Raw genomic sequence first — 20,660 nt, 5'->3', positions numbered from 1 at the left:
CCCTAAAGGTTTTACAGGTTTTATAGCTGAAATGAAATGGTAAGTGTGCATTTCCAATTGGTTCAAACCAGTGGGCCGTGCAACCGTTAAGTGAAACACAAAAACACCGTTGATCGCAAAGCTCGGGCACCTCTTGTCCAATCATAGCTCTTCCAGCCTCTCCAACTTCCCTTCAATCTGGACCACCAGCACTGTCTCGAATTCAAGAAACAATCCGTGTACACATACCTTGCATCTGATTAACTTGAAGTTTCTTGCGACACATTCCAAGGTCCTTCTTGACCCTACCGTGGATGATTCAAGCCAAAGTTTCCCCGAGCTTCATTGCGCCATTCCCGCTCCTTGGTGTTCTTCTCTCCAGCCTTAACAGACTTGACGTTGCCGATCGACTATCCGAACTCCTTCACTGTACTCAAATAATTTGTCGTCTGAAATCCCACGCTGTCGCGTCGCCTTGCCCCGAAACCTGAGCCGACGCAATAATATCCACCCCTCGAGGCCCACCCCCCGGTTGACGATGCTTGGGTGGAGCATGCTTGCTGCCTGTTGGTAACGGTTGCGAGACAGGAGGATCCTTTGGTCTTTGGCGCATTTGCCATTATAAGCGTGCACGCCCTAGCGCAAGCAAGCAATGATGTCTACAATGACCCGACCCGAAGACACGGTCCGTGGCCCCCGGTCATACCCAGACCCGGCCGAGGAAGATGAAAATGAGAAAGGACTACATGACTCCCTGGTACCACCGCCGCTGTCCTACAATGAAGGTTTTCCACGACTTGAAGGAGATGGATCAAGGCCAGGCACAGCCATGGGTGACGCGCCTGGTAGTTCTGAGAAATCATCTGGCCCGAAACCGTTGACACATGAGGACACTATTGAGTTGGCAAAAAAGGCAGTGGAAAGTGGGATCCAGGATACAAAACGGTCGCTGGCAGGAAGCGAAGCTGTCACTGATGTTGTGAAGCCCAAGTTGACTATTGATCTGGGCCATTCACATATTGTGCGGATACCAGAGCCTGTAGTGGATATAATCAAAGACGAGGTGGAAAGGTACGTTGCTTCATGTAATCTGCTTGGGATGGCTTCAGACCTATGTGTGTACTTGAGGTGATATGACTGACTTTGCTTAGACTTTCTCTTTCCAACAACCATCTGTTTCACATTCCTTATCGCTTCGCCGAATGTTGTCATCTTCGGTACCTCAACATCAGAGCTAATAACTTCCGTGAATTTCCCAAAGGAGTGCGTGCAAATTTCCCTTCCTTCACGTGTGCTTATACTGACATTTTTCAGGTTTACAAATTACCATTGCTAGAGATTCTTGATCTTAGTCGAAACAAAATCGGCTTGTTACCTGACGAGATTGGCAAATTGAAATCATTACGAGTGCTTTCGGTCATGCAGAACCGGCTTGACGACCTGCCAGCGGGTTTGTCAGATATGAATAAGCTGCAGGTTCTCAAAGTTGCAGGAAACCCTCTACGCTCCCCGCTTCGACGCGTCCTGGAGGGATTGGAAGCGGAAATGGCCCCATCAGCAATGTCCGATAACGAGAAAGAGGTTGCCATAACCGCAGAGCTAAAAAGGTTCCTCAAAACCCGACAGTCAGCGAGTACTCCGGAGCCAGAGCTTGGTGCAGATGCAGGGTATGTCGAATTCATTACTTGCAAAGGTATGAGGCTAATTGTAATCAGCGAGAGCTTATCATTTGAAACACCAAGGCCGGCCCCAGTCAAACGTAAACTAAGCAGCCGATTTCCTGTTATTCCAAGCACTGGTGATGGCTCAGCATCATCTTCCCGATCTCCATCCATCTCCCGGGGGCCAGGACTGCCGGGTAAAACTCATTATCGCATGGCATCGGGCCAACAAAGTGGCACATACCATATGGAGAGTCTCCGAAGACCTGGCGTGACGCCCCACGCTGTTAGTGAGCGCATACGAAGTAACAGTGAAGGTATCATTCAGGCATCCTTCGCAGCTCGCAGCAAGCGCATGGGGGTTATCACTCGCAAGAACACGGACTTGGGGACCTTGGATGAGACACGGCCTTACCGAAACAGCCATTTGCGAGGTCTCAGCCATGGCTCTGTCCTTCGAACACGCCCGGCAGGACCGACCACTGCAAGTGATAGTAGCTCCTCGAGCCCTAGCAGCCCTGGAGACCATCGACGCCCGCGAGATGGCTGGGTTAACCGCATGTCGAGTCTTCCCGAGCACAAGGCAGAAAGAGCGTCGACCGAGCCAGTTATCGAGAGCGCCAAGGGAATCTTGTTCTCTCTTTTCCAAGTGCATTCCCACATATCTACACTGATCAACGTCATCCAGCGCGATGACACGCGACGTCACAGCCTAGAACTTGTGTTCTATAATGCTTCAAGTCATGTTGAACGACTCAACGAAGCTCTTGAGAATGCAGAGAAATCTCCTACTGATGAGTCAGATTCGGCTCGGGTACTTAATGACAGCGTGAAGCGAGAGTGTGAAACATGCATCATGGCATACACACATGTGGGCACGCAGCTTCGAAATAGTGCTGCCAAAATTGTCTCCAATGGTGACTCACGATACGTGCGTTCACTAATGTTGATGATGTTTGGTGGGCTGGTGGAGTTGCGAAATGCCTGCGCCAGCCTCCATGTTTCGCTCCGCCCGATTCAAAAACGGCGGACTTCGGCGCCCAAGCCAATCATCCCTGAAGTAAGCAAAGGGCCTCTGGCTTCAGACCGGCCATTGCGTCCTTTGGTCACTCCCCCGCGAGATACCGCAGCACCTACACGACGATTACGCAGCGATACCACCATCCGACACCCTCAAGTTCCTGTTCCACTCATGAACCAGACAGCAGCTACTGGCTCACCTGGTTTTGCAACACCGGCCTTCAATTACGCGCGCAGTAGATCTAGCAGCAGGACAAACTTGATAAATACTTCCATGCCTACATCATTGGCTACGCCTCGCTCTGGAGAGTCATTCCCTCCCATGCCTATGGGCAATGGCCCTCGAATAAACCCACTAACTGGATTGGATGAGATCGAGGAAGAACGGCTCTTTGAGAAGATATTCTATCAGCTTACCTCCGCATACAGTGCGGCACTTCAAGCACTCCCATTGGCGCGACGGCAGTTATCCCGATGCCTTGAAGTGGCCGAACAATCCCGAGAGGCCGAGGGGATTCAAATGCTTTGGAGTAACCTTATCCGCCGGTGCCGAAGCTGTTTCGAGGTATCTGAAGCGCTGGGCATGCGCCTTTCCACCATGAAAGTCAAAGAGCCAAATGGCGGACTACGGAACCAGCGCGAGTTCTGGCAGCTGTGCAAGAGTTTCATGCAGTCGTTCGTGGACCTTATAACAGACATGCGAGAGGTGCGCAGCATGAACCTTCTCCCCCAGGATATCATCATCGTCCTACGACCAGTCCAAAAGGCTAGCCGGGAAGCCGGTCGTCTGATCGAAGCATCTCCCTGGTCCTTCCTCGCAGACCCAGCGACCAACGCGCCAAATAACCTCTACGGCCCGCCGTTGCAACCCCCACACGCCCAACATCAAACCTCCGTCTCGACCTCTGCTCTCGCCTCCCACTCCCATTACCCGGCCACGGGCATGTCCCCTCATTCCGTCACTGTTCCTTCCACCCCCCTCAGTGCAGCCCTCGGTCCCGCAGCACAAGCTACTGTCCCTTCTACCCCGGCTAGTGCATACAGCGACAAGTTCTTCGAAGGCGATGTCTTCCAACGTGCTGACTCGCTCCTTTCGATGCAAAACCAAGGTCCATATTATGCTCGTCGTTAGCCCAGTCTCCTGGCGGGATTTTTGTACGCCCCTCATGATGATGATCTCTTCACGCGTCAACTCCCGATAGACCCCTTTAAGTCTGCATCTATCACTCCATGTGCACATGATTTGTCTCAAATTAGCGGAAGTATGATATGTATCTCTTTTTACTCTGGGAACTACGGAACATATGGCAGGGCCTCTGTTTTCATCATAGCGTACGGTCATATTCGGTTAAAATATCAATATCAACACCTTTCATGATTACTGATCGGAGTTACTTATTGTAGTCGTCCAATCAACATAGTCAGTACACCTGAGCAGTCAATATTTTCTTATTCTATCCGAGGTTTTACATATCCCGCGTTCCTATTCCATTAGTTTCTGCTTAAACAATTTAATGATGTGCTCACTCCCATATGCCGCAGCAATATCCAAGCTGGTTCTCTGCTGCGCATCCTCCGCCATAGGATCCAGCCCTAACTCCATCAAATACTTGAAGCGTCCCACAACAGCATTTTCAACATTCTTTGGTTCGCACGGCCCACTCCATGGAGTCTGTATGGTAGCCAGTAGATGAAGCAACGTAGTGCCCTCATCATTGCTCACGAAGAAGTCTGCCCCTGCGTCTTTGAACAATTCGAAGAAAGGATCGTGCCATTCCTGACTTGGATTTTTACCGCCCCCGGGGACCCAGTTTGAACTCGCAGCATAGTTCAAAACATAATAGAAGAGCATGGGTAGACCTCTCTTATTTCGGGCATTGATATCTACGCCTGCATCCAGGAATCGCTGGAATAACTCCTTGACGCCTGGGAATGTAATTACCGGGGCTAGGTAATGAAGCGCTGTATTACCCGCGTTATCGGGTAGGAGAGGATCGGCGCCGTGATCCAGAAGTAAACCTTGGTAGTCCGCAAAGCATACACCAGGACGTTGACCATAGGAGAAGGGTGGGCCGACATATGATAAGCTTGTTTGTTGAAGTGCATGGTGCAAGGCTGTTTCACCGTCCCGGTCAGCTAGGTGGATGAGGCTTGGAGTCTTTTTGAGGAGAGCCTTGAGAATCTTGAAGATTTCAGTCCTAGAGTCTAGGCCCTTGATGCGATGAAGGATTGTCTTGCCGTCATTGTCTTGCGCTGTTACATCTGCCCCACGGTCTAGGAGCTCTTGAAATACTGTTTTCATGGATCCCTGCCCATCATCAATTGTGTGACCCAGTGTCTTGCCCTCAAAAGCAGCAAGGAGCAAAGTGCGACCTTTAGGGTCTCGAAGCTCAAGCTGCAAGTTTGGTAGGTGGAACAATGGCTCGACTACTTCTCCGTGTGCGAGAATTTCGTGAATCACAATGTGTGTTTCTTTTTCCCACGTCAAGCCCCATTCCTGCGGGTCAGAATTACTCATGGGTTTGTCAGACCTCTCTCCGGCTACCTCGACTTTGAGGTATTTGAAGAAGGTGGCATATGGGTCTGCGCCATGTTTGAGAAGTACCGCCATGACTTGCCTCGGATCAACATTTCTGTCTGACCCCACGACAAACCTAGGGCCACCCAAAGAGGCTTGTAACAAGGGGAAAAGTTGATTGTCATTCATTACTTCTCCCTTTCTCGACATTTCTCTTCTTTCGCGTTCCTCGGTTGTCTCAGGCTCATCAATCCTCAAGTTTGCATTGTCACCTCGGGAAAGCAATTCTTCCAAGACCCCAATCTGCCTGTATTTAACTGCTTTAAGGATAGCCACTGCAGTTATCTCAGCACCGTGATTGAGTAGCAGTTTGGTCATCTTCAGGTCATTACCGGCTTTTGACAAACATGTTTTACCGCGAGAGTCTGCGGCGTTGACATCTGCTCCGTTCTCAACAAGGATCCTCGCGGCTTCCTTATAGAAGGGCCCTTTCTTGAAGAAGTCCAAAGCAATGTGTAATGGTGTCCTTCCTTTTCGGTCGCGCAGCTCTATATTAGCACCCATCTTTATGAGATAGGGCAAAGCCTCGGCCACATGCCACCAATGATGCCCGGCAGCGAGGCTGTGAAGAACACTGCCGCACAGACCTTTGTGTTCCCTGTGTTGCACGTTTATATTGACGCCAATATCTTCGACGAGAAATTTGAGAACGTCCATATTGGGCAGCTGAGCCTTGCATGCAGCAAACAGCAAGGGTTTGATGAAGAATCGAGGACGACTCGGGTGACTCGGTGCATTTCCTTTATCCTTTTCTGGCTTTTGGCACTGGTCATGGTCATCAAATTTCAAAGCAGCATCACGAGAGCAAAAACGGGCAAGAAGGTCCTTATAACCGAAGCTAACAAGACGATGCAAGAATGATTCCCCATTTTCGTCGACTTTGGCGAGATCAAATCCTTCCGAGACTCTCTCTTCAAACAGATTGTAGTGTCTTAAAGCAACCAGCTTTTCTACAAAGTCGAAATCCATTTTGGCAAGCGAATCCTCCGAGAGACTGTCATCTTTGGGAAATCTCCCGCTTTCTCTCAATGCTAGCTTTGTTGCTCCCAGACGGTAAGAGCACAGGAGATAGTCCTCGCTCATCGAGTGCTTGATGGGCTCCTCACCAGGAATGCGATTGGATAGCGACAAGAGGGAATCGACAATGTACTCATGTCGGTATGACACAGCAGCGTCGAATGTGCTCTGAAGAGTTCCATTATCGCCGTTGACAATGGCACCATGGAGAATCAGCATGTTAAATATCTCCTCTAGACGAGTTGTACCCTCATACTCCAATTTCGAATAACAGTGTTCCTCTGCATCGAAATGAGCACATTCTCTAAAAGGAGACTTGCCGTCTTTGTTTAGCAAATTGGGATCTGCACCGGCTTCAAGCAAAACTTTAACGCTTTCAGGACGACCTGATCGGCAAGCATAGTGGAGAGCTGCATTTCCATCTTGGGTTTGCTGATTGATGAACGCCTTGCGCTTCGCCTCTACGAGGTCTGCAATTTTAGAGAGAACAATGCCAATGACACCAGGCTGGCATTCTCGAGCCGCAATATGGAGTACCGTCATACCTCCGTTCGTGGCGCCGAATAAATCTGCTCCGGCATCGAGAAGCTTGAAGACGTATATCTCAGAGACCGAAGCAGCAAGATGTAAAGGTTGGATGCCATCATGATCACGAGGATTCAATTTTTCACACAATTGAAGGGCATAGCCGAGAGGGTGCCGTTCTAAGCTCCACTTGTCTCGACTATGTTTGTAATTACATAGGATATGCAACATGGTTCTGCCGGCATTGTTTGCTTGATCGATATCCAAGCCCAAATCCAACAAATAGTCCCAAGTGTCGATATTGAGGGTGGAGCCTTTCGGGGCTAATTCGAATAAAAGAGTGTTGCCCTCGTAATCTACAGAGGCAGGATCTAGGTCAAGATTTACCAAATGGCCCAGGAGCTTGGTATTAGCGCCCAACTCAATGCACCTATGCAGAAGAGTTCGGCCCCTATAGTCTCGTGTATCAATCCGGGCACCATGATTGACCATCAGCTGAAGATATTCCTCATTAGCGACATTTCTGAAGAGCGGTGTTTGGCCTTTATTATTCCGGGCCTCAATGTTTGCCCCTGCATTCAACAGCCAGGATGTCTTCTCACGCCTGGCACGATGAACGTGTAATGGTACATCTCCATCTTTGTTCTTCAAATTGACGTCGGCACCCGCAGCTAGCAAAGCTTTAAAGACGGCTTCATGAGGAATATCCATATGGAGCGCACTATTGCCTTTGGTATCCGTGGCATTGACATCAGGTTTATAGGCTAAGAAAATGTTGAGTGACTCTGGACGAGGACTGGAAAGTCGAAAATGTAAAGGCCTTGTCCCAGTCTCTTTCATCGCCTTGTTGATGTCAACACGACCCGTCTCCACAAGTAAGGGCAGTAGCTCATTATCTGTGGCTCCATCTGTGTGCAGTATAGTGGCTCCAAGGTTATTCTCGATGTTTGGATCAGCACCTGCATCCACCAATGGTTTGATAAACGCAATGTTCCATTGAATAGCAAGATGCAAGGCTGTTGATCCATCGAAAGCCCTCAAATTGACATCAGATCCCGCTTTAAGCAAAAGCCGCAAGCTCCCTAGCATACATTGGGCATTTTGCTCGTGACGAGACCCACAAAGGGCATGTAAGGCTGTAAAATTTCCCAGTCCTCGGAAATTGTCGTTTATGCTGCTCCTTCCGGGGAATCCAACGTTGGCTAAAGCTTTCCCAGAATTGGAAGAATATTTGTCTGGGTCAGCACCTGCCTGTAACAAAACCTCGATTGTCTTGTAGTCCCCGGATTTACAAGCTTTGAAAATGGCAGTGCCGTCTCCGATTCGCTCATTCACATCAACTCCAGAATGCCGAAGGATAAGATCCACAAGTGCTGCATGTCCTGATTCTGCTGCCCATGAAAGTGCCTGCTTGAAGGTTTCAATAGAGTCCAGATAAGGCAGAAACTCGGCTATTGTCTCAACATGGCCTCTTTTGCATGCATACATGAATGGCGTATCCCCTACTGTTGGAGGTGAAATCCTTCTGCCTCTTCTGACAGGGTTGGGCGTTTCTTTTGTCTTGGGAGTAAGCGGATTTACTCCTGCAGCAAGTAAGATTTTGACCACTTCAGCATTGTTGCGTTCGGCAGCTTTATGAAGTGGTTTTAGCCCATTGATAACCTCCCCATCAGGATCGGCTCCAAATTCGAGTAATACTCGGACAGTTTCTGCGTGATTAGATTCTACAGCGAGCCAAATTGGTGTCTTGCCACTCAAAGTCTTTGCCTCAACCCCGGCATCTCCTTTTTGGAACAGGTGTGCAGAGTACTGAGCTAGGCCACTCGAGGCGGCGATATGAAGAGGGCTGATGCCCCGCTCAACGTTCCCATGGGTAAAAGAAAGCAAGGATTCAAGTATATGATCCTTTGCAAAGAAATTGTCAAGCGCCTCGTAGTAAAGTGACATGTCTACACCTGCGAGTACAGCGCGACGGGTATGGACATCCCAACTGCCTGCTGCATATTCCAGAAACGGGTATCTCACTTTGATTTCCTTGATTGTCTCTCGCTGAAGATAATATGGATTATTATCATAGCGATCAATTGCTTTGAGGTAGTCTAGGCATGTGATCGCGAGGCGTTGATTTGTTAGACCGGACCGGAGAACCGGATAGCTGAAACTGCTATCAACTGGGTGGGTAAATCCTTTGAGGAACTCGGTAAATGAATGGTGGATAACAGAAACCGTTTCATCAGGCAGAATTTCTAATAATGGACCACAGGTAGCCCTTACCAAATCCTTGGTAGTCTTGAGACTCTGGTCTTCACTTTGCACATAGACGGTATTCACCATTTCGGCAATTTGGAGCAGACGAAGGGGGCGTGTAGCATAAATGACGAATTGCAAGACAAGTAATTGGAGGTCTTCAGTGATGTTTGAGCGCTTGGCATGCTCTCGCAACAGATCATCATACATCACGCTCAAGTCGGCTGGTAGCGCATCAAGAACATTGCGCGCGTCAGCCCCCGGCTCTAGAAAGGCGTCCATCGAAAGTTTTGCATATAGGAATAGGCCGTTTGCCCGACCAGGAATGGCTTTCTCAATAAGTTCTCTGTATTCAGGCAGGATAGGCGAGCTTCGAAGCCTGTATTGTACGTAGGCGGAAATATCCACGTCGACGAGTCGTTCTTCCAGTCGAATAGATGGGATAGAAAATTTTCGTAGGGGATTTTCCACAGTAACTACTGGGCGCGAAGTGATAAGCACTTTGACACTTGCTGGACGCCACTGGCTGAAGTTGACAAGTGCGTGAAGAAAGTCATCATTTCCCTGGTCCATCTCGTCCAAGGCGTCTGTGACACAATAGACCTTAGAAATAGAGGCCAACGCGAATTTGAGATCTTTCCAGAGGTCGTCTAGGGAAAGACTATCGAGGGACCGATCTTCCTTTGTCTCCATCAGCTTCAACTGCAGAGCAGGGCTATAAGTCAGGATTTGACAAAGCCAATCCCGCAATACAGCGACAGGCTGGTGGTTTGCGTCAATGATTTGGCGGAAGAAGAAATAAAGTACCGGAACTTCTTCCTTTCGCAGTTGGTCAATTATAGAAGCAGCCATGACGGACTTGCCCGAACCCGGGATGCCTTTGATCCACAAGATTCCATTATCATCATTCTGGCGCCACTGCTGGTAGGTTCCTGTAGATATGAGCCACTTGCCCGTTCCCACAAGATGAGACGCGAGATGCCGGGAGAATTCGCTTTTTTCCTGGTCGTAGGGCGTTGGTCGTAGCCATTTTCTGATCTTGATGATATCCTCGGCTGGTAACGGAAGCAAATTATCCTTGTTGAAGTCACGCACATCTTCCAAGCTGACTAGGATGGCATCGTTTGCCTCGGACTCGGAAGGGGAAGACATGGTGCTTCAAAGTTGGTTGAATGTTTAGGGAACTAAGCCCCGGGTGGGGAAGGCATGTTCCAAGGCTCGGGTGGGAGCCTTGCGACTTCCAAGGCTCCCCACCCTAGCCTTGCGACCGGAGATTGGCCATATTGGGGTCACTAATGACCCGAATTTTCATTTTCTGGACCTATCACGTATGAGAAAAGATAGAAAGCCATTTATTGTGAATATATACCTACAAAAGCCAGGCGGCATAGCCCCCTGGTGGCCTGACGCTACCTTACAGACACTGCTTTTGTATCATGTGGGCAACGACGACTATCACCATTTGACTTCACAGTACTTTGTTATTCAACCTTTCTATGAAGTTTGAGCACTAGGTTCGGTGAGACCCTTATCCTAGTAGATGGAAAGCTAAAAATGACGTCAAAAATAGCCATTTGAGGCCCTAAGCATCACTTGGCGTTGGAGTGTAATCATGAGTAATTACTTCTCTTGATCATGCTCTATCCATTCTGAGTCTTTCCACCTCATCTCAAACCATCCTATCAGTGAAAGTAGGCAAACAACAATACAAAGCAAAGGTGACTTGTATATAGTCAAAGGTAGAACCAATGTATTATTGCATCAATTTAAGAATGTACCCGAAAAGAGGGGATTGCGGACAGTCACACATGAAAGCAAGACTTTTGCATGAACTTAAACTAGCATATACTATGCAAACATTCCATAAATGACGAAAGTATCTATTCTATCCTGAATCAGGATATCTGGAATCCCCTACTTGATGTATCATCTGTCGACGTCGTCCGATACCCTGATATGCAAGCACAACATCAATTTGCAACCCTGACTAATAATTCATGTTCAATCGATATTGATACCGAAACCCGACCCTCAACCCTTTGCGCAAGTATGGTCCGATAAACAAACCACCGGATCAAGTAACCCGAGAGAATCAATCTGCTCCCCCGCCAACGACAACATCACGTACAAAAGCGAACATTTCCTTCCGCTTCGTCGCAAAAACACTATGGCCAGCCCCCGGAAAAGGTGATATGAAACGCCTCTCTCCGAAGCCCAAGTCCCCGCCATCTTTTGTTTTGATCGAGCCGTAGGCGCCGCATCATTAACATAGAACCGTTGAGTCGGTCTGCTCTGGAACCCCTGCTCACCGCGCCAAGTCATGTTTTGAATCGATAACTCGGTTCCATCATGATTGATCAGCATATCCATCTCGCCATTGTAAATATGCAATGAGACATTGTACAATGTAACAAGTGAAGGCAGGATAGCGTACTCGGGCGGCTCGACGAATTCGGTCCCCGTAAGCGTTGAAAGGATGGTATTGTTGCACGCGGTGTATGTACCACTATCCGGGATATGTAGATCTGCTTGCACGTCTGTGCGACTGAAGTACTTTTCGAGCAGCGGGATTGGGTCGACGGTGTTGCAGTTGTGAGAGAGGTCATACATGCTGAAGCATGCTGGACCTGAGCCCTCAGCTGAGCGGGCATACATGTAGTTCTCAGCCGTTGAGAACGTAGCGCAGGGCCCATAGCAGGAGGAATTCAGGATAGCATTCAAGATCTCTGGTACTGTGGATACATTAGTGTCGCATGATCCATCCAGGATACCGAGGTTTGTATCGCCACGGCGGCGGAGTCGTCGACGATAGTTGACATACTCGGGATTTCCTGGAATTTGGATCTTGCCGACAGGAGGGTATGTGTGGGCCGCTTCCAGGGCGGAGTCGAAGCCGCAAAATTCATCTGCCAGTGCAAATACATTCAAGATCTTCTTTGGTAAATCGAGGCGAGATGCATGGGAGTGCATGTATGTGCCCATTGCGACGGAGGACATTGCTGCGGCGTTACCCCATGATCCGTCACCCAGCGACATAGAGCGGAGATTGATTGGAAATGAATGGTTGCCTTCCATCAAGGCGGATGCGAGGTAGGGCACGAAGATCCCTGCATATGACTCGCCCATCAGATGCACCTTTTTTGACTGAAGATGAGGGAATTGCTTGAAGAGCGCCTGCAGCCATAGTGCCAGATCCGCTGTCGCCTGTTCATTGGTCCTCACGAGAGAACTGGCGAGCGAGAAGCCCGTGCCGACGGGTTGATCCACGTATAGGACATGACCGAGCTTTGTCCACGAGTATGGATTCGAAACGAGGCGAGTAGAGTTTCCGGCAAAAGCAATGGGTCCGTTCCCCGTCGTGAGGCCTATGAGCGAGGAGCAGCCAGGACCACCATTCAGCCAGACTATGAGATCATCAGTATTAGTGTTGCATTTTTGGTATAGAACTAGATCGGATCAAGCAAACTAATTAGGTTCTCGTCGTATGCAGGTTGTTCTGTTTCGAATAGCCAGAAGAAGATCTCGTTGCCCTGTCTTCCCGGAACCGGTAGTCGGCCGGCCCAGCTGGTTGGTAGGGCGGGGCTATCAGGGAGGGTGGAAACTTGGAATGGAGAGACAGAATACGATGCAGTATGAGATCGGACGAGGGTGGGAATTGCCCACAGTACTTGGAAAAGGTAGTAGAAGGCGGCGAGATTCATGGTGGAGCCCGTCTGTGTTGTACGGCTTGACCGCGATTTACGATGATCTCGATCTGCAATGGACTGAATTTTTGAAGAGTCAAGATTTGAGATATATAATTTTCAGAAGGAATATATAGAAGTTTGAAATTGCATTGAATTGTCCCCATGGTGAAGGGTTTATAGAAGGTTGGAAGTGTGGGCTTCTTTGAAGATCCCGATCTGTAGGTCAATAGAGACCAGGGCAGTTAGTTCTATAGAACCCCCGATTGGGAAGAACCTTTATTCCAAATGGCGAGTTTCAGGTTGAAACCGATGAATTGAATTAACTGAGCCTTAGTGACCTCATTCGGCCATATAAATTGCATGATTCTGTCTCCATTTGGGGGATTCTGCGAAGTTGCAGTCCATACTCCGTAGAGTGAGGGTTCGTGTCGATCGTTTCCGGAATAGTGAGCTCGACAGTGGATGCCCGAGGTATAAGGCACCACATCACCGAACGCAACCGCCAGGATCTGACTAATCCACCGTAATCTGCATCTCAACGTACGACAGATCAAGTCAAGCAGACCTGATGGATCGATTGATCTGTACCCGAATGGATTGCCAATTCGACCACGCTGGTCAACTTACCAGAGTGGCCCCCCGACCAATTCATTCGGGGGACCTCACGTGGCCCATGCGTCCCCAAAGTGAGGCGTTGGGATGATCCGGGCTTCGGAAAACCCCTTGAAACCCTACTCCCCTTTCGATAGGGTTTTCTTTTTTATTTCCTTGGTTCCTTGGATGTGATGTTCAGTGGTGCAGAATAGGGGCATGATCGAGGTTCTGGGTCCGGGTAGCAGCAGTGGAATGTGATGGTTGCGTCCACCCGAATCCGTCATTGGTTTTCTTGAAAACGTTCTGTGTTCGACTATATCAGTGCCAACCCGGTCGCTTTCCCAATCTTTGCTCTTTTTCTTTTGGTCTTTTTGCTTTCTTAACGTGACTATCGTGATCTATCTTGCCGCGGGAATCTGGTATTGCAGAACTAGCTCCCGGATGTCTTGAGTTGGCCGAACTTGTTCCACATTGTGATTCCACATATTCACCTGAAGAGATCCAGCAAAATTCTCTTCTTGAAATCTCTTCATCCAACTATAGGAGTCTGGACCACGAGGGCCGATCGCCCGCAGATCCAAGCTTCCTCGGTGGCTCCACCGCGATTGACAGCTCACTTGCATCACTTTGTCGGCAACGCGGATTGGCTGCCTGCCTGAGGCAAACAAGGCGAAAGAAAAGGTAAGTTCGAAAAGAGTTGCATAAGGGGCGTTCGAGTTGAGACCGACTTTGCTTCGCAAGTTGGGGGGTGATGGCGCAGGGCGATGTTCGCCACCTTAACTCAAAAAAAAAAAAATAATAATTTGTCTTATCTAACTGAAGCTTAGGGAGATCGTCCCTTTTTGTCCTTTTGTTCTTTTTTTTTCCCCTTCTCTATGGATCTTCAGGGGACTAAGGAGGCCCGGACCCAAGAGGAGGGTGCCGACGGCCCGTTGGACGCCTATGGTGGAGGTGGCCGCTCCAAAGAGTATCACAAGAACGAGGGGCGCGATTCTCACGGCCATGATAATTCTTCCAACCACCCGCTTCGTCGACAGTCGCCCTTCACATATCCTCCCGGAACTCGTCAGCAATCTGCGCTAGCGCCCGCAACGCCACGCCGGGAGCCATCGCCGTCTCCAGAGGCCATCGTCATTCCTAAAGCCTTGGGATTAAGTTCTCGGGATCAGCGATTATTATGCAAAGCTCGACGACAGCCACCCGTGACCAAGAAAACGTTGAGTGAACTCGATCTGCCATGCATCATCAGCAACATCAATCTTCGTATGGATGCCAACTTCGATCGCGACCTACATTTCAAGCCTGACCTAGATGGTGAGAAGGGAAAGCGAAAACGAAAAGATGCGACCGCGTACTGGGACTCCATGGCGACGGAGATTGCGATCTATGCGTACCACGCCGCGCACCCCGACGAGGAGCCGAGTCGAGGGAGCTCACAACGCACCTTTGAGCCCCGGCTGCCCTCCATGTTCGAGACCCTGCAGGAAGTAATCAAGACCCTTGTTCCGGAGCGAGATCACCCCAGCGTCATGCAGAACTTGGAGGTGCCCTTGCTGATGCAGCAGATCCGCAAGGGTGTCCTCGATATGGTTGCGCTAGCGACGTGGATGGCGGCCTTGCTCAAGACGCATTGTGCACCGATGCGGGATGAGTGGGCGGATCGGATGGCTGAACAGATCACTCAAGGGTCCCAGTCGCAAGACCCAAAGGAAATTGTCAATGGCTTGACGACCCTCTTTGCGATCTTGGAGGCCATGAAATTGGTACGGACTCCACCGGCTCCACAATTTAAGCATCGCTAACCAAGCCCGATAGGACGTTGCGAACCACCAAATACGTACCTTCCGCGTGCTACTCATCGAAGACACAGTCCCTTTTCTACAAGAATACTTCGAGGGTAAAATCAGTCGCGGGAATTTTCAAGTCGAACCCGCCCGTCTCTGGTACCTAGACGTCCGAAACCGCGCCCAGCAAGAAGACGCCCTCAAGAGCCCAATCCAATCCGACGACGGTCTCAAGCCCCTCGAAGCCCTCTTACGCGGAATAGCCGATCAACTCCTCCAATTCACACCCCCACCCGACTTCCCCGAAACCTTCCTCTTCGACTCCGACAGACTCTGGCAACTCCGTGCCACAATTCAAAATCTCATCAACCTCGAAATAGCCTGGTACATCTTCGAATCCTGGGTCCACTCCAAAAACCGCTACCTCCGCGGCCGCGAAGAAATATTGCTCACATTCCGCTCCCGCATCTTATCTCTCATGGAAGATGGCCTCGATCCAAACGGCCACATACCCAGCGCAATAGATGACGACCCCGACCTCCGGGGCGGCGCACACTGGTACCAAAATATGCGCAGTATCGCGCTTGAAATCGCCCGGTTCGCCTGCTTAGCCTGCGGCATGGACGACGTCGAAGACGAAGTCATCACGCCGATCGAGGCAGCGCTCGAGTGGCACTTGACCAACGAGTCGGATCTCTTCCGCCATTTCCAAAATACCACCCGGGAAAAGATCTTGTCTGCGACAATCGTTTCGACGAAGAAGTATTTGCCGCTTTCGCCGTTGGCGATTTGTGAGTCGCAGCGTGCTGTTGCGCCTGCTGCGCCGCTTGTCCCTGCGTCTTCGGCTGCAACGAATCCTGCTAGTTCGACGGGTTTGGCGCAGACTCCTACGCCGTCGGAGTATGATATTGAGCGGATTGGAATGCGGCTTGCCCACATAGGTGTTTTGCATTGGCGTGTTTGGGCTCCGCTGCTTTATCTCCGGGATGAGATTGCTGATCTGGATCCTGGTCCGGCGGCATTCGTCTAATTACAGTCTGATTACATTGCTGAATCTGGAGTTGGCTCATTTTCCCTATTGTTTTTTTATGTTTTACTTTTTATTTTTCATTGCTCTTCAGCGCCTGCATTGGATTCATTGGCGTTCTCCTCGTGGCACCGTGGCATTACATCGGCGCTGGACAAATATGGGGGGGCTTGTTACTGATTTATCATTTTACTGCGATATAGAAGGCGCTATGGCTATGGATTTCGGGTTTGTTTTCAATTTTCGCTATTCGACTTGATCTATGCATTGAATCTGAACTGTATACAATCAAAATCAAATCAAAATAAATCAAAACTATGCTTTACCTCGAAAGTACGGAGTAGAAATACAAGGAGAATGTGAGATAAGCTAATCGACGCGTGCAGCAACGGTCCGTGCATCGATCGGCAGATCAACATCAACTTCATCAATTCCGGCGCGCACCATCTCCAATTGATCGAATCTGGAGACAACCAATAAACTGAGATAAAAATAGCGCCATCCACATTCCGAACCACGGACCCGATCTTGATCTTAATCTCGATCCCCAGAAGGGGACCTCCGTACAGAATGCGCCTCTCCGCCACACTCTTCGCGGGATCCCGGTCCCGGCCTGTGGCTGCGTTAAAACCTCTGGGATCAACATCAACATCCACAAGCTCGGAGTTCATGCCATGGCTCTCATCACTTAAATCAACGCAATTACAGCGTGTTGCACGCGCGACGGGAATACAATCCTCGGGGACGAAGGGCGTCTTAATACAACGAATCCGAGATGAATTACGAAATAATGTTCAAGTTGCTCATGAGACTCAACCGCGTGATAAATCTTCGCGAGAATGGCGGATTCTGAGTATTGATATGGGAATTCGGAATCTGGCTTTTGCTTTTATGGTTGTTCCGTGCCCTCTTTCGATCAGCTCTGGCTCTAGCGCCGGCACCAATCCTGGAAATGGACAAGATCAAGGGCTTGAACGGATAAACGAATCAGAGCCAGGTTTACCGGAGTTACAAGCTTGGAGACGTCTATCTGTTTTAGATGGGTTATCAGACCTCTCAACTACATCCACAGCCCCAACGTCCGATTCTGAATTAACGGATTCTATCACTGCCACAAAAGATTCATACTCCCCCGCTATCTACGCCTCAACTGCCTATAAACTTCTAACAACCCTTTTATCAACCCACAACCCAACTCACATTCTCATCGAACGTCAACGCTTCCGCTCAGCCGGAAGCAGCGCCGTTCAAGAATGGACTTTGCGCGTTGGTGTTTTTGAGGGTATGCTCTATGCTATATTACACACGTTGCGTCAAGAACGGGGCTTAGATGGGATTTTCGTTGAGGGTGTTGAGCCAAAGCGGGTTGTGGGCTTTTGGGATGAGATTGGGAGAAATAACACTGGCACTGCCATTGGCATTGAAACAGTAGACGGGATGAAGAGCTTTGATGGGAAAAGGCTTACGGCGAGGGAAGTTAAAAAAGCCAAAGTTGGGATTGTGGGGGGTTGGGTTGAGGGTTCGCTGGATGGGAGTTCCGATGGGAAGATTGTCGTTGGGGAGGATAGTGGTGTGAGGGAGATCGCAGGTGCTTATGTGCGGAAGTGGAGGGGAGAGAGGGGGGGAGGAAGAATGGAGATGTTGGGAAGTTGGATGATTTGGCGGATTGTTTGCTACAGGGTGTTACTTGGTTGGAGTGGCAGGTCATGAGGGAACGGATTGTTAGGGAGGGAATGAAGGCTTTGGAGTAGCTTTTTGTATATACTGCTGTACACTGTCATGAATTGATGTCCCAGTGTAAAGATTGCGTATCAGAAAAAATGAGGGGAAGTAAAGAAGACAAGAATTGGATTCGAAAAGAGAGGGGGAGGGGTGATACTCGGAAATGGCGCCTTCCTTGTTTGGAGACATCGAGCCTTTGACAAACAAACATCTATGCAAACCAGGCCAACACTTGCAATACACTCAATCATGGAAGATGTGTCATCAGGAAGCGTATTTACTAGGCCAAGGCTCGACTCTGCCCTGCAGCACCGCCTCACCCCAGCCTCAAGTTTCTCCAGTCTCCACAAGATCGGCGGATCGACAGGTCCACTCATCAGCCTAAAGTATATTCTGCGTGAAGAAATAATCATAAGGTACAAAGTACGATATGAGTTAATGGGTAAATGTCATACAATTTAGTACCCGAAGTTCAAAAGCAGTAATCTCAAGTAATAGCAAATCGCAATTTTATAAAAACTATACAAGCTGTACGCACCCTTGCATAAGCACGCACATCTAATGAGAAACAATGAAAATGAAGATCAAACAATTGACCGCGTAAATCAGTCAAGATCCAGCTGCACGATACAAAAAAAAGATAATCCGAGTCCGAACGAGAGTATCAAATGGATATCTCATTAGAAGGGGAAAAAGAAGAAAAATATAAAGAGGACACGGGATTTCTGAAACTTGTCATGATACACGCAAGCCTGAAGAAGCAAAAAGAGATCAAGCGACATCATTGGAAGAAAGCCCATGGACGAAATTAATCAAGAAAAGTCCACACGTGGATGAATGGCAGATCTGCGGCCAAGACCCCCCTAACCTGAAAGAATGAAATAGGTACAATCCCAGCATGCAGATGCACGAATAAGTGAAAAATACAGTAACAGTAACCAAATCGAAAGTCTAACTCTCACGATCATCGACTAGCTCATCATGTCTCGGAACTCGCAACCGCTTAGATGTAGCGACGGCGGAATCCGTGGGGGAAGTTGCCGCCGGGGGTACCGGAGGGAGAGACCGGGCCGCTAGGAGAAGCAGGGCCGCTGGGGGCGGGCTTGATGCTGGGCGAGCCGGAGGGGACACGGATAGAGCTGGCGAAGCCGGAGGGAGTGGGAGTCAGGCTGGTGAAAGGGTAGGGGGCTGTTCCGTTGCCGTAAGGGGGACGGCTGGTGGTCAGAGTGGCGCTAGGGGCGGGCGCAGTGGTCTCGGACTCGATCTCGGTGGCAGGAGTGGTGGTGGGCTGTTGGCTCTCAGGGGCGGAGCTGGGAGAAGGAGTCTGAGATTATTAGTCTTTGTCTTATCTGGATATTGCGCTGGGTACATACCACGGTCACGGTCTCGGTGGCGGTGACAGTCACGGTGGCTTGGTTGCAGACACCATTGCTGGCGGTGACGGTGTCAGTGGGAGCCTCGACGACGGTCAAAGTCTTGGTCGTGGTTCCGTGCACAATGGTAGTCTCCTCGGGCTTCTGGCCGTGTCCCTTCTCAATGGGGGCAGTGAAAGCCGGAGTCTGTGTGGGCTGTCAGTGATAGAACATGTAAAGGGCGAGGGATTGAACTAACGGGGTAGGCAGAGACAGTGTGAACATCAGTGATGGTCTTCTGGATGGTAGTGGTGACAACGCTGGTCGAGGTTCCAGATCCGAGAGTGTAAGTGAGAGTGACATCAGTGGTGGTCAAATCAGTAGTAAGAGACTCAGATCCAGACTGGGAGGCAGAAGCGGAGACCACAACGCTGGAGCCGACGGAGCCAGTGCCAAGGGGCACAGGCACAGAGCTGGTCAGAGAATTGGAGAAGCTGCCAGACGGGGTGTAGGCGGGCTTGCCAGAGGGAGAATGAGGAGTGCGAGCGGGAGTAGGGTAAACAGTCTCGTAGGTAGTGGGGAGCGAGCCAGAGGGAGTAGTGCCGTTGATACCACGGGCGTGGTTCAGGTGGCGGGCGTGCAAGCCATGCATCTCTGCGCTGCCCAGAGCAGCCAGAGAAGCGACCACAGCAAGAGAAAGGGTGTTGAGTGTGTACATTGTGATGGTTCAAGTTGGACAGTCAATGTCGTCAAGTTTGAAAATGTGATTGAAGAGAAGCTTGTAATGAATGAAAGTGAGGCTGTGAAGTCAATCCACAGTAAAAAAAAGAGTGACAGAAAGAATGAGCTCTGAACCAGAGAGTGTGAAGAGAAAGTGAGCTACAAGCTTAAAGAAGAGGAAGAAGGAAAGGAAGAAGAAGTCGGAGGTTAATGAATGGAGTGAGCAGTATCGGTATTACCGGGTCAAGCCGAGTGGGTCTACTTTAGGCATAGTAAATATCAATTTCTACCCAGCCAAGCGGTTGGCCAACGTGGACGTGGTACTATGTACAGGTGGAGCTGGAACTGCTAATATGACAGATGGGCGTATCCAGTACTCGACGATATCTATATCGCCCCACACACGTCTCAGGCACGGGCGTCTGATTGGTGGACCACAGGATACACACTTGTGGATCCGCACCAATCAAACCATTAGACTTTGGCCTTTAATCTCTCACTCGTCTAATAAAATAACCGGAGATTGCTGCCTCCCGTCACTGGCGCTGTGGCGCCCGTTGACATATTCTAATCTTTAATGATTAGTGGTCAACTCTTGTTAGCTGTGATATCACCGCAAAAGCGGAAGATCAAAAAAAGCCAAATATCCAGTAGAATCCCCACGGTCAAAAATCTTCTTCTTCCCTAGGGATAGTGCGACACGGCCTGAAAATTTGAATTGAAAGTGGGGAAGAGGACCAGGATTGGA

General features: G+C 49.6%; 6 protein-coding genes across 6 annotated transcripts; 3 read left to right on the top strand and 3 right to left on the bottom strand.

Annotated features, from left to right (window-relative positions):
* Nucleotides 1–631: 631 nt before the first annotated feature.
* Nucleotides 632–3,792, top strand: N7484_008552 (uncharacterized protein; the record flags this gene model as incomplete). Its single annotated transcript, XM_057118939.1, has 4 exons — nucleotides 632–1,050; nucleotides 1,131–1,242; nucleotides 1,294–1,646; nucleotides 1,695–3,792. 4 exons carry the CDS (start codon nucleotides 632–634, stop codon nucleotides 3,790–3,792), a joined length of 2,982 nt encoding a protein of 993 aa, XP_056968494.1.
* Nucleotides 3,793–4,143: 351 nt separating this feature from the next.
* Nucleotides 4,144–10,179, bottom strand: N7484_008551 (ankyrin 2-3/unc44; the record flags this gene model as incomplete). Its single annotated transcript, XM_057118938.1, has 1 exon — nucleotides 4,144–10,179. The coding sequence occupies one exon, from the start codon at nucleotides 10,177–10,179 to the stop codon at nucleotides 4,144–4,146; it is 6,036 nt and encodes a 2,011-aa protein (XP_056968493.1).
* Nucleotides 10,180–11,058: 879 nt separating this feature from the next.
* cp9 (putative serine carboxypeptidase) lies at nucleotides 11,059–12,728 on the bottom strand (the record flags this gene model as incomplete). The annotated part of the gene is made up of 2 exons (XM_057118937.1): nucleotides 11,059–12,431; nucleotides 12,494–12,728. The coding sequence occupies 2 exons, from the start codon at nucleotides 12,726–12,728 to the stop codon at nucleotides 11,059–11,061; spliced, it is 1,608 nt and encodes a 535-aa protein (XP_056968492.1).
* Nucleotides 12,729–14,182: 1,454 nt separating this feature from the next.
* N7484_008549 (TCP11 family protein) lies at nucleotides 14,183–16,121 on the top strand (the record flags this gene model as incomplete). The annotated part of the gene is made up of 2 exons (XM_057118936.1): nucleotides 14,183–15,070; nucleotides 15,123–16,121. The coding sequence occupies 2 exons, from the start codon at nucleotides 14,183–14,185 to the stop codon at nucleotides 16,119–16,121; spliced, it is 1,887 nt and encodes a 628-aa protein (XP_056968491.1).
* A 567-nt stretch (nucleotides 16,122–16,688) lies between these two features.
* On the top strand, nucleotides 16,689–17,869 carry N7484_008548 (uncharacterized protein; the record flags this gene model as incomplete). Its single annotated transcript, XM_057118935.1, has 2 exons — nucleotides 16,689–17,690; nucleotides 17,729–17,869. 2 exons carry the CDS (start codon nucleotides 16,689–16,691, stop codon nucleotides 17,867–17,869), a joined length of 1,143 nt encoding a protein of 380 aa, XP_056968490.1.
* A 974-nt stretch (nucleotides 17,870–18,843) lies between these two features.
* On the bottom strand, nucleotides 18,844–19,910 carry N7484_008547 (uncharacterized protein; the record flags this gene model as incomplete). Its single annotated transcript, XM_057118934.1, has 3 exons — nucleotides 18,844–19,164; nucleotides 19,214–19,399; nucleotides 19,452–19,910. The coding sequence occupies 3 exons, from the start codon at nucleotides 19,908–19,910 to the stop codon at nucleotides 18,844–18,846; spliced, it is 966 nt and encodes a 321-aa protein (XP_056968489.1).
* Between the last annotated feature and the right edge of the window lie 750 nt (nucleotides 19,911–20,660).

Source organism: Penicillium longicatenatum, assembly GCF_028827895.1.
Source record: "Penicillium longicatenatum strain IBT 33135 chromosome Unknown contig_6_segment0_segment0, whole genome shotgun sequence".
In the NCBI taxonomy this organism is placed as follows: domain Eukaryota; kingdom Fungi; phylum Ascomycota; class Eurotiomycetes; order Eurotiales; family Aspergillaceae; genus Penicillium; species Penicillium longicatenatum.
Note: the sequence above shows the minus strand (reverse complement) of the source record. Positions and strands in the feature narration are given on the sequence as shown.